At 35.1% G+C, this 13,082-nt stretch overlaps 1 protein-coding gene across 10 annotated transcripts in view; it reads left to right on the forward strand.

Annotated features, from left to right (window-relative positions):
• The window catches only part of Birc6 (baculoviral IAP repeat containing 6), a 186,133-nt gene that overhangs the window by 98,779 nt on the left and 74,272 nt on the right, over window positions 1-13,082 (forward strand). For all 10 annotated transcript variants that reach the window (XR_008721423.1, XM_055618178.1, XM_055618192.1 and 7 more), the window contains 8 exons: window positions 816-969; window positions 2,993-3,109; window positions 4,516-4,670; window positions 5,126-5,252; window positions 7,978-8,088; window positions 8,999-9,132; window positions 10,763-10,890; window positions 12,029-12,591. Coding sequence is in view for 9 of the 10 variants with exons in the window: in XM_055618178.1 (XP_055474153.1) it covers window positions 816-969; window positions 2,993-3,109; window positions 4,516-4,670; window positions 5,126-5,252; window positions 7,978-8,088; window positions 8,999-9,132; window positions 10,763-10,890; window positions 12,029-12,591 (1,489 nt within the window). In the remaining variant the exon portion in view is untranslated. The remainder of the gene's footprint in view (window positions 1-815; window positions 970-2,992; window positions 3,110-4,515; window positions 4,671-5,125; window positions 5,253-7,977; window positions 8,089-8,998; window positions 9,133-10,762; window positions 10,891-12,028; window positions 12,592-13,082) is intronic.

A 13,082-nucleotide genomic window follows, 5' to 3' on the forward strand; every position in this document is an offset into this window, starting at 1 on the left:
ATATCCTGTGTCCAATGTACAACCATTTGTAATTCCAGTTCTACAGTCCTTTTGCTTTCTTCTGGCCTCTGCAGGCACCAGGTGCAAGTGGTACACAGACATGTGCCCTGATACACATAATAAATAAAGTTTTATAATATATTCATTTTAATATAATTAAGCATAATAAAAGTTTTAAAAGTACTAATAACAGGAGTGTTTTGATCCTTAGCATCTACATAGTGGATATAGAGAACCAATTTGTTTATGTTGTCTCACACCAAATAAACAAATTTCTAAAAACTGAAGTAAAAATAAAATAATGACAATTTCCTATGTAGTACATCTTTTTAAAATTTATATAGAGCCATGAACAGTTATGGTAATAAGAATTCCTAGAAGCCAGCAGATATTAGTTACGGATTACCGGCATTGCACCAGCCACTTGGTGCCTTACCTAATATAATATTCTTGCTGTTGTAATTTCTGTTGTTTTCCCTCCAGTTTTAATGGAGATGCACCTGCAATACTTTATATAATTATTGCTCTTTGGCTACATTTTATTATTGATAATAGTTACCTTTCAGGTTATGATCTTACAAGTTATTTTCATACTACTTACCTTTCAGGTTCTAATCTTACAAGTTATTTTTAAGTTCTTTCAAAAACATGAATAGGTCATTACTGAACCATTTTGTAAATTAATAAAATTCCAACAACTTGAGAATTTAAAAGAATGTTTATTTTGTAGACTTATACTGGTTAAAATACTACAAATATGTATAACTTAATAAATACTGTTTTGTTTTCTATAAATACTGTTTTGTTTTCTTAAGCCTATAAGCAGTACATGGTATGACTATTGGGGTGCTGATTATGGTACCTATAATTATAACCCGTACATTGGAGGCCTGGGGATGCCTGTAGCAAAGCCAGCATCAAACTCAGAGAAGAACGGATCCCAGACTGTCAGTGTTTCAGTGTCTCAGGGTAAGCTTGCATAGGAATATTTTAAGGCATATGCTAAAAATGTTATGAATTTGTGTTTTCTTTTGAGTAGTTGAGTTCTGAAAATACAACACCTGAACTTGGGCTCACCGGTGTACTATCTTTACCATTCAAAGCTGTTTCTGTCAGCTTGTTTAAAGAGCTTATATTTATTGATGATCTACCCGGATTTCTCTCTCAGTGTAAGACTAACCCTAAGCTATTTGATGGTTGTTTAATATGTAAAATGACTATATCATTTTACTTTGTTGTAATTTCTTTTATTTTGAGATTATAATTACATCATTTACTCTTTCCTTCTTCCAAATCCTCCCATAAATCCCTCTTGCTCTCTTCAAATTGATGGCTCTGTGTTCATTCATTGTTAACTAAATACGTATGCATGTATGTATGTATGTATGTATGTATGTATGTATGTATGTGTTCTTATACCACAGGAATATACATGTATATACACATACATACATACATACATACATACATACATACATACATATACACACACTCCTAAATAGATAAATATAATGTGCTCAAACTGTAGAATGTTACTTGTATGCATGTTTTCAGGCTGTTTCGGCAATCATATTATTGAGACTTTTTGGGTGTAGCCTATTACATTACTAGGAGACCTTTGGCTCTTACAGTTTTCCTTCCCACTTTTCCATAATGTATGAGAATATTTTCTTGGTGAATCCATTGGGATTGGGCTTCATAGCTCTGCATTTTGATTGATTGCTTTTTTTCTGTAATGTATCTGTTGTAAAGGGAAGTTTTCTTGATTGGATGAAGACTACACTTATCTGTGGTTATAAGAGCTAATGTTTAGATTGTTGTTATGGATTATGCTAGTTTAGAAAAGTGCTGGTTGTAGGTTCTTCTCCAAGATCCATGACTTCACTAGCACATTGCTGGCTAGGTTTCTAGTACCAGGCATGGTTTCTCTGTTGTTGAGCAGGTCTTAAGTTCAGTTAGAAAGCTGCTCATTCTTAGGGAGGAATCATTCAGGTCAGTTCCAGCTCAGGGGCCTCAAAGCCCTGTTTCTGAAGTGCATAGTGTCTTTAGCAGTAGGGACTAACTTTCCACATTTTTGGGCCACTAAAGGCAATAATAAGTTTTTTTTTTTTTTAAACTATGTGCATTTGTGTTGTGTGCTGTGTAGACACATTTTGTGTGTGTGTGTGTGTGTGTGTGTGTGTGTGTGTGTGTTAGAGACTAACACTGAGAATATTTCCAGAGATGTTTTCATCAAATTTCAACTTTTCTATTTTAATCAGGTGCTTATAATTTTTTAATGCCATTTGTTTTCTTTGTAAGCTATAGACATTTTTCATTTTGATAATTTCATGTATAGTTATTAAATATATACACTAAGTTACTTTCATTTAACTGAATTTATAAATTATCTCTGATATGAATACTATGACTAACTGGCTTCAGACTCTATGGGGAATATTCGTGATTCTTTGAGCCTTTTCTAATTCTTGGGCAAAGTATGATGCCTCAGGTTCATCACTTCCTGCTTTTGCCTCTATTTAGGGTTAGTCTTTTCTCTAATTAGTACTGTGTTTTAAAATTTATCTAAAGAAACCAAGATTTGGGTGGTTGTTATCACTGTGTTAGTGAAAGTTACTGTGTGAGTATGTGTCTGTACACATTTATCTGTGTCCTATGTGATAAACTAAAACTTATTTCTGTATCTGATAGGTCTCTGTTGAGTTGCTTTTGGTTTTCTCCTCTTTTTGTCATGGTAAAGCCATCTCCCATTCTTTAATTTATTTCCTTCCGTTGTCATTTTGTCACTTATTTATTTTTCATATCCCTATACCATTCATTTCCCATCTTTATTCCACTTGCTCAGATATCCTCCCTGGTTTAGTGCTGATAGCGCATGCCAGGATTTCTTTTTGTGAAGGCAAAGCCTCATCTGCTTCTTGTGGGGTCAGGTGCTGACACATTCCTGTAGCACATGAGTAACTGATCAGGTGTCTCCTCTTTCATCTTGTAGCTTTGGATGCTCGCCTAGAAGTTGGCCTTGAACAGCAAGCAGAACTTATGTTGAAAATGATGTCTACTCTGGAAGCAGATTCCATTTTACAAGCATTGACAAATACATCTTCTACTTGTGAGTTTGATTAAATTTCAGATTATTGTAGTGCATTGTTTGTTTCTGTAGTCATCTAGGACAAGTTTAAAATTCTTCATCTGTGGTAAATTTACAGCCTTTGTAACTTAGTAGTTTGTTGTGAGATGAGACAGTGTATTCACAAGTGGACATTTTAGGGTGCCAAATGTAGTTCCATGTAGAGTAAGTCCAGGAACAAGCATGTTGCTGTTTTTGTGTTATTGCGAGGTTAATAGTATTCTAGGAAATACTATTTAACTCCTTACTTGTATTGTACATCATGACACAGCAAACTTTTTAAATCTTAGCATCTTTATTCTGAAATACTGGGTTGGATGGTATAAGTGAAATGTTAGCCAAAACGCCTCCAAACTGTATCCCAGAATTGAGCAGCATTACATATTAATTACAGCAAAAGAAAGGTAAGTTTTTGTCTAATAGTCTGAACAGAAACTGGTGCTCTGCCAGATTTGGGCATTGCTGATGCTGATGTAACGGCTGGATTCTTTCCTGTCAGGCAAGTACAGTTGGAGGAGTGAGTGCCCTGCATACCAAAGACAGACAGTAAGCAGTGGTGCTGTGGAGGAGGAAGGGATAACAGTGACGGTTTTCCTTAGGTATATATGCCACATCGTTTTCTCCTAGGCTGAGTGAGTAAATTAGAGGTGTGGATGATCACAAGCTATGAGGAGAACTCAAGATGCATTTTAGCTCGTGAATTTGGGATTACATAAAAAGTTTACAATCTGCATTCATTTCTTGCTATAGAAGGAATAAAAGAAAACCCCTACAGTATTAGAAAAATATCGTGCAGTATCTCCCATCTTATATAAAAAGGACCCTTTTTTATTGAGCCCAGTCCCTCATGACATGAGACAGTGCAATATGCCTCCAAGATCCCATTTTGTTATTTGATACTGCTTATTTTTAATTTATTGGAAGCCTCTTGAAAATAATACCTACTTCTATTACTTTTCTGCACTTGACCACTGCCTTGAACTAGGTGTGTCCCATTTTAGTGGGTATAAGTCAGTGGCTGAGCACTTTTCTAGAATGCTGTGCCTTAAGTTGAACAGCACAGTAAGACAAGAACTGATGTACTTTACATATTGCAGTATTCTAAAAAGCCTTCTTAATAATTAGTCAAGATTTTTGTTTCATTAACTTTGGAAAAGTGGTAAAGGTTGCTGCTGTGCTTTTGGGAACCTCTTTTTCTTGTCTTCTTCAGTTTATAGTAATTCATTTAAAAAAAAAGAAAAAAAAAGCCCTTTTCCCAAATACTATTATAGAACCATTGTACAGAATTTAACTTTAATAAAAAGTTTTTAGCCTATTCTTGACTGTTAGTTAATTCATGTGTGTTCTGAAACTTGCTTATAAAATTCTAATGTGTTTTTGATTTTCAGTTTCACAATCTCCAACTGGAACAGATGATTCACTTCTAGGGAGTTTACAAGCAGCAAATCAGAATAGCCAGCTCATTATTCAGTTATCATCTGTCCCAATGTTAAATGTTTGTTTCAATAAACTTTTTTCCATGCTTCAAGTCCATCATGTTCAGGTAGGACTTTAAAGGAAAAGTAATGTATTTTGACATATTTTCTATTACTGGATGGAAAGGTCGTACATCATCTCTACCATGATGGTTTCTTTGTTATATTCAGTTGAGAAAAATCATAGTAATACTTAAGAATGCTTCCTCCTTAGTGATTCGCCATTTTTTATTTTAATGAGTTTAACATTGGCAGTTTTGTTTCTGCTTTATATTGTATATAATCCTGTGATTGAAAAGAATTGACTTACCCATTTTTCATTGAGGAAACCATGCATTGTGAGGGGAATTATTTATATATTTTAATTAAATTACAATTTATCAATTTTAAGATCTATTTGCTTGTGAACCAATTAAAATAGCTAGGAGGCAATGTAAAAAATTATTTATAATTTTTATTTGAATGCTACTTGGTAATGTAAGTATGTTTTCCCCTTCATAGTTTTCTTTTATTTTTTTTAAAGTTGGAATCACTTCTTCAGTTGTGGCTCACATTGAGCCTTAATTCTAGTTCATCAGGGAACAAAGAGAATGGAGCAGATATTTTTTTATATAATGCTAATCGGATACCTGTCATCTCATTAAATCAAGGTAAGTTTTTGTTTTTGCTGGAAAACCATTAATGTAATATAAATAGCAGATTCTTAAATGGTCATAGTTAAGGTTAAAATGTACACTATGTTTATTGTTACAGTTGTTTTATTTTGATAAAGGAAGTGCTCTGTAGCTGGGTGTGGTGGCATATGTCTTTAATCCTAGCATTTGAGAGGTAGAGGCAAGTGGAGTGATTTGATGCCAGCTTGGTCTGCTAGTGAGTTACAGGCCAACTAGAACTACATAGTGAACCCCTACCTCAAAAAATGTTTTTAAATAAGTAATTTCTTTGTTTTTTTATTTGAGAGCTCAGTATCTGGAACTGGTTAATGGATGGGTGAATGGATGGATGGTTGGTTGGTTGGTTGGTTGGTTGGTTGGTTGGTTGGTTGGTTAGTTGGTGGTTTTTTTTGAGACGGGGGTTCTCTGTGTAGCCTTGGCTATCCTGGCTTCCCTTTGTAGACCAGGCTGGCCTCAAATTCGCAGAGATCTGCCTGCCTAGTGCTGGGATTACAGCTGTACACCACCTTGCTCAGCTCTGGCTAATGTTTTAAGTCTGGTGTTTTGTCATGTGTTTTAGGGCTGCCTGAGTCTAAACAGTGGTGTTCAAGACAACAATGGTTGCATAATGAGAACCTGTCTCAAAAAGAAAATAAAACAAAAACACCTAAGAGCTTAGATTCACCTTTTCCTCCCTCAGCCTCTTTCCTTTTCTCTTCCTTTCCCTTTTCCATTCTCCTCCCCTCCTCCATCCATAGGGATGTGTGTGTGTGTGTGCGTGTGTGTGTGTAGACAAGGGCACAAAGTGCCCTGCTCTATCACTTTTCTTTCTTGTTCCCTTGAGTCAGAGTCACTTATTTAACCTGGATGTAGGCTGGCAGTCAACAAGCCATACTAATTCTGTCTCTGCTACAATACTAGGGTTATAGGTACTGTACCTTCAGCTTTTTATATAGGTTCTGGGGATTTGAACGTGAATCCTTAGATTTGTACAACAATTGCTTTTACATGCTGAGCTGCCTGTCCAATTTGCATTAATTTTTTTGTGTTCTTTTTCATGCTGTAAGGTTTTGCTTCTTCATTCTTTGCTACTCTTTTTTTCTTTTGCTGTTGGAACACTTTTTTTCCTTTTTAGTAAAGATCTTCTCTGTGGCAGAAGAAACTCATGTTTAGGTTAATTCTACCATGAAGTCTGTAAATATAGAATGTGTCTTGGTTATTTGTTCACTTTGATATGTTCAATATCCTGGCACAGTTGCATCTTTTGTATACTTGTTGATGTGTGGGTAGGTATTTATTTGCCTTGGCCTGTACAGTATCCTGGGTACTCTGAATATAAACATGAAGATTTCAGCTTTTGATTTACATGACTATTTTGAGAGACTAGACAGATATTTTGTAGATCGCTTTTAGGCTGACTTGTGGGTGCTGGAGAGAATGCTCAGCAGAACATTTGTTCTTGTAGAGGACCTAGGTATAGTTCCTAGCCTTCTATATGGGAGGTTATAACCAACAATTTCTAATTATGGTTCTTGGGCATCCACCACACCTCTTTTGACACACGGCATATATATAATGTACAGTACATGTACGGGAAAACGCTCATACACATAAAATAAAATAGATCTCAAAAACATAAAAGCTGAGCTGGTTGGATTTTCCCTTCATCCTTCTTACCCCCTTACTTTATTTTTTCCTCCCCCTCTCTTTTTCTTCATTCCCTTCCTCCCTTTCTTCTTTCCTTTATTCCTGACAGGCTTTGTAGCCTAGAAATAAGAAGCACATGTTACTTCAAGTGTATATGGGGTTTTTTGGTAAGACAATTTTCTAGAGGTAACAAAATGAAAATTTCCTATGGTTCTAATTGTTGAACTTGGAAATTGTTCCATTTGGGGCCGTTAAGATGGTCTTTTGTTTTTGGATTTTAAAATGCATCTGGTTTTGTTGTAGTTTTAAGCTTTTGTTATTCTAGGTCTTCCAAACTTCCATTGTTTCCTAACTTAGAACTATTAACAAGCATCTTTGCAGCATGTTTGCCACATGTTTTAAATGCAGAGTTGGGCCCTGGTTCTGTATACAATCTTGTATTTGTTGGGCACTGTGCACTTTGAACAGTTTCGTAGACTTCTCCAGCTGTTGTTATTACTTCTTTCTGTCTTTGTCTCCCAACTGATTAGTTTGAGTTGTTTGTTCTTTTATTCTGAAGTTTTATTGGTTTTGATTGGTCTACTGTCTCCCAGGTTTTTCAGGGTGCCTTTTAGAAGATTTTTGTTCCAAAGAATGTAACCTAGAAATCACATTGAATAAAAAGGACAGCAGATTTGTAATGATAGTATTTCATTATGTGTCAGAAGCTGAGCTTTCAACTTGTCTTGTTGACTTTGTAAACTGTGTGTATTCCTGAGTGTATGTATGTGCACATGTTGGCAACCAGAGAGGTCAGAGGAGGCATCAGGTCCCATGGAACTTCACTTTTATGCAGTTGTGATCTTACGGGAATCTTATGCAGAGCAGTGAACTCTCTTACCCACTGAGTCATCTCTCCAGCCCCCTTTTTACCAATTCTTACAGTTTTATTTGTAGTTAGTGGGGAATATTTTTATGTATTTTGAAGATAATAGTTATTCAGGTAATTGTGAAGAAATAATTTTTCTCTTGTTTTTAATCATTAATAAACAATCGGTTATCCTAAATCAATTTTCTCTTCCTCTTTTCTATGTAGCATCAATAACTAGCTTTCTCACAGTGCTAGCGTGGTATCCCAATACTTTGCTGCGGACGTGGTGCCTTGTGCTTCATAGCCTAACACTCATGACAAACATGCAGCTTAACTGTAAGTTCAAAATTTTATTTGTATTGGTCTCTGGCATGTACTTTAATGTTTCTAATATTGAAGTTGTTGATGTCTGTCATTCCAGAAAGTGAATATTAACTTAAGGATTCATTGCTTTTTATTTTATTCTTCATATGTAGCTTATATGTTATAACAATACTTAGATGGATTTCATCTTTATTTAAACATAACTTCATTCACTAGGAAATCTTTTACAGTGATATTTAAAGTATTGTTTCACATAGTGATTTGAATTATATTTCTCAAATATCATACTGAAGATTAAGTTAGTGCAAAAGCTATTACTTATCCATATTTCACAGAATATAATCTATTAATGACAAAAGGGAATAGCTTTTGCCTCAATTTATGGTAGAGAACTTAGTTAAAAAGATAACTGAGTTAAAAGATACTTACTCGATTAAGTGTCTCTTTTTCTGGATTGGAAAGGGAAGGTTGTTAATCTCATATAGAACACTTGAGCATTTGGTCCTTTCTGCTTGTCTGTGCATTAATAAAGTTGTACTCAATATTTCTCACAGTCTGAAGGGAAGTAAAAGTAGACATGGGGTAGGTGAGAATAGAGAATGAAATCAGGTCAGTCTTCTGAGGAGAGACTATTGAACCTGGGTTTCCTGCCTGTGAAACAGACACTCTACTGTAGTGCTCTTAACTTTTGCCCTGGGTGACTGCTAACTCCAGCTCTAACAGTCCTACAAACCTTGCCCTTGCTCCAGCACCCTCAGAAACTCAAATTAATTACCTGTAACCAAGCCTATGTGCTTGAACTCTGTTCTAACGTGGGATATTTCTTCGTAATGAAAATTGTGTATAAATACTACATTTCATTATTGCTTAGTGATTGTTTACTCCTTTTCTTTGCCTTTTTATTTTATTTTATTTTTAATAGCTGGTTCCAGCAGTTCTATTGGAACTCAGGAGACTACAGCTCATTTGTTGGTTTCAGATCCAAACCTTATTCATGTGTTAGTGAAATTTCTTTCTGGTACCAGTCCACACGGGACAAATCAACACAGCCCACAGGTAATACAGTCTTTAGCTAGTTATGTTTAAACCTCTCGGTAAACAGATAAAGTATAATTTTTTAAAAATAGCTTTTGTAAAAGACTAATAATAAGCTTTTGTCTACACAGATTTTTGTTTGATTTGTTTGGATTTTTTTTAGGGAGTTTTTTTTGAGATGGGGTTTCACTATGTAGCTCTGGTGTTCTGGAACTCACTCTGTAGACCAGCCTGGCCTTGAATACACAGAGATCCACCTGCCTCTGCCTCCTGAATGCTAGGATTAAAGGTGTGCACCACTGCGCCCAGCTATTGTTATTTTTTGAATAATTTAATAAACAACATTAAATTGGGGGTATTAAAGTTTTCTTGTAATTTCTCATTTAATGAGAGCTATTATTAAGATTGACAGTTTTAATCATTTTATGATATTTTTCCTAATAACAACAAAAAAATAAAACCCTAAAAATATTGCTCAGGAATGAGCCTAATGCATCCCACTATAGATTTCCTTCATATCAGTTTTATTTATATTGTAATGTACTGCTTCTACTTAAGGGATTCCTTAAATTGGTTTTTTTTTGGCGAAATACTTCTAGTGGTCAAATGAATTTTTTAACTAAATACAGTAAAAGTTATTTTTTTAAATTAAGGTTTTTATATATCTTTGGTTTGTATCAGAAATATGACTAAGAGTGCTATGATACATATTTTTTGGTATTAGCAATTTTATGTAATTCTAAAATAACTTAGTGGGTTTTGTTATATTTTACTTTTCATAAATTCTTCTAGAACTGTAATTTTTTTATCAAAGCAAATTATCCTAATTAAAGAACAAAAAACACCATGTAGAAATTTGGCAAAGGTGCTCCTAAACTGAAGTGTGATCTGCTTGTTGAATGCTGGTTACCATCACTTTTATTGATAAGAAAGAAGTTTGCAAAGTAGGATATTGGGACTTGACTTGGCATAGGTGTTTTAACTTTGGGGTTCATTGATTTTTTGTTTGTTTGTTTTTTAGCTCTGATAACATGACCTTTGGTTAGTCAGTTAACCTGAATCCAAACTCTGCTTTTTTTCTTTTAGCAAAATTTTACTTTATGTGCATAAATGTTTTATCTGCATGTATGTCTGTACACCAGATACATGCCTGGTGCCCCTGGAGGTCAGAAGAGGGTGTCTGATCCCTTGGGACCACAGTAACATAGACAGATGTAAAGCACCATGTGGATTCTAGAAATTGAACCTGGGTCCTCAGGAAGAGCAGCTTGTGCTTTAGTCAGTGAGCTTTCTTTTTAGCCCCAAATTATTTTCTTTAGATACCACATTTTAGATAAGATTGCTCATAAAAATCAGTGCAAAATGTTCTTGTAGTTTGGGAAGTATTACGAAGGTCATTACTGGGTCATTGGAAAAAAAATCATCATTGTTAGTTATATAATCATGAAGAATTAAGATTAATAATAGAATCCATTTTTAACTTACAGTAAATATATGAAAACATAAAACGTGAATTTGCTTTCTCCTTTCCCTGTTAATGTCTTGTTCTTCCTCAAATAAAGCATTCTAATGCTATAGCTCCTCACTTTACACTTTCAGAATGCCATTGGTATCACTCAGTAGTTTTCAGTAGATATGTATTTCTCTTTAGGTTGGCCCAACAGCTACACAAGCTATGCAGGAATTTCTCACCCGATTACAAGTACATCTGTCTTCAACATGTCCTCAGATATTCAGTGAACTTTTGCTCAAGCTAATTCATATACTGTCCACAGAAAGGTAAATTACAGCATGTGCTCCCATACATGTCCTGATATAAAAATGAATTTGCAATTATACAAATACACTTTCTTTCAACATTAATTGGGGATTTATTTGGCAATAAATAGGCCAAAGGGTAATTGGGTTGAGGGGCTGTGGAGGAAGGGCTGATTGGGTGTTGTTAGGCGTTTTCATTTCATTTCCTTGTAGGTTTTCTGTTACATTAGAAACATGGTTTTACCAATGTTTTAATGGTCTTACAAAGTTTTATACAGTTTTAGGTGTGAAAGTTATTTGAAATTACTTAAATTCAGTCAGGTGGCAGTGGCCCACACCTTTAATCCCAGCACTAGAGAGGCAGAAGAATGTAGATTTACAGAGTTTCAATACCAGCCTGGTTTACAGAGCTATTTCCAGGAGAGCCAGGGCTATACAAAGAAACCCTGTTTCAAAAAACAAAAATAAAGAAGCAAAGAAAAAAAGAAATTACTTAAATTCTTCTGAATCAGAGAGAAATAAGGCGATTAAAAAAATAAGTAATAGTAATATGCCAAAGATAGATAACTCAAAAAAGAAAATAACAGTTTAATTCATATAGAAACCATAAGGAAAGAAAATTACCCAGCATGTTAAAAGAATGAAGTGTGGCCATGCTGTGTTAATTCTTAAAATAGTTGAAATGTTTCAGTGGCATAGGTTGTCATGTGACAGTGAGTGTCATCATTAGATGATACTTTGGAACCTGCCTTACACAGGGAAGGCAGGCACTGTACCTCAGAGCTATAGTCCCAGCCTGAGAAAAACTTTTAATGAATTATAAACAGTATTGTCATTTATGTAGAGGTCAAAGACGCTGCCTGCTTAGCCAGTATCCTCATAATGATACATAATATATCAGAAATGACTATTATAGAAATTGCCTTGTAACCTAAAATCTTTTAGTTTGTTTTTTTAAGGTAATTTAGAATGCCTGTGTTATTCCTTTCATTTTCAATTTAGAAGGAAAGCTATTTTTACTTTCATATAATAAAGTGGAGACAAGGCAGAAAACTTGTGGAAATTTGAAAACCTGCCAAATGAAGAAACAGAGTAGTTAATTTAGTCAGAGCTGCTTAAACTGATTTAATTTTTAATCCTGTTTCTTTCCTTTCTACAGGGGGGCCTTCCAGACAGGCCAAGGACCTCTTGATGCACAAGTAAAGCTCTTAGAATTTACACTGGAGCAGAACTTTGAAGTTGTCTCTGTTAGTACTATTTCTGCTGTGATAGAGTCTGTCACCTTTTTGGTGCATCACTATATCACTTGCTCAGACAAAGTAATGTCTCGAAGTGGATCAGATAGCTCTGTTGGTGCTCGAGCTTGCTTTGGGGGACTCTTTGCCAACCTCATTCGTCCAGGTGATGCAAAAGCTGTTTGTGGTGAAATGACAAGAGATCAACTCATGTTTGATTTGTTAAAACTTGTTAACATTTTAGTACAGCTGCCTCTTTCAAGCAATAGGGAATACAGCGCAAGAGTGTCTGTGACGACCAATACAACAGATAGCGTTTCAGATGAAGAAAAAGTCTCAGGAGGCAAAGATGTCAATGGAAGCAATACCAGTATTCCAGGATCTCCTGCATATGTTGCTGACTTAGTCTTAGCCAACCAGCAGATTATGAGCCAGATTTTGTCTGCTCTAGGCCTGTGTAATAGCAGTGCCATGGCAATGATAATTGGTATGTATTTGGAATTTGAATCTTAATCTTTTCTTGGTACTATTCTTATTCTTACTTTTTTATAAGATTTTTCATAACAACTAATGTTATTTGTGAATACTCTCATAGAGTGGCTTTAGAGGGAATAGACTATCAAAAGATTGCTTCAAAGATTCTTAGAAATACTAAGAAAGTAACTTGATTAAGACATCAATATTAGGGGCTGGAAAAGATGGCTCAGTGGTTAAGAGCACCGGCTGCTGATCCTGAGGTCCTAAGTTCAGTTTCCAGCAACCACATGGTGGCTTCGAACCATCTATAATAAGATCTGGTGCCTTCTTCTGGTATGCAAGTGTATATGCAGACAGAACACTGTATACATAATAAATAACTGAATAAATCTTAAAGAAAGAAAGAGGGAAATCAAGACTAACTATGCACGGTGGCAAAATTCCTTTAATTCTAGCACTCAGAAGGGAAAGGGAAACTCTCTGTAAGTTTGAAATCAGCAT

This window comes from Psammomys obesus, unplaced genomic scaffold (genome assembly GCF_907164565.1).
Source record: "Psammomys obesus unplaced genomic scaffold, mPsaObe1.curated_primary_1811, whole genome shotgun sequence".
Classification (NCBI taxonomy): domain Eukaryota; kingdom Metazoa; phylum Chordata; class Mammalia; order Rodentia; family Muridae; genus Psammomys; species Psammomys obesus.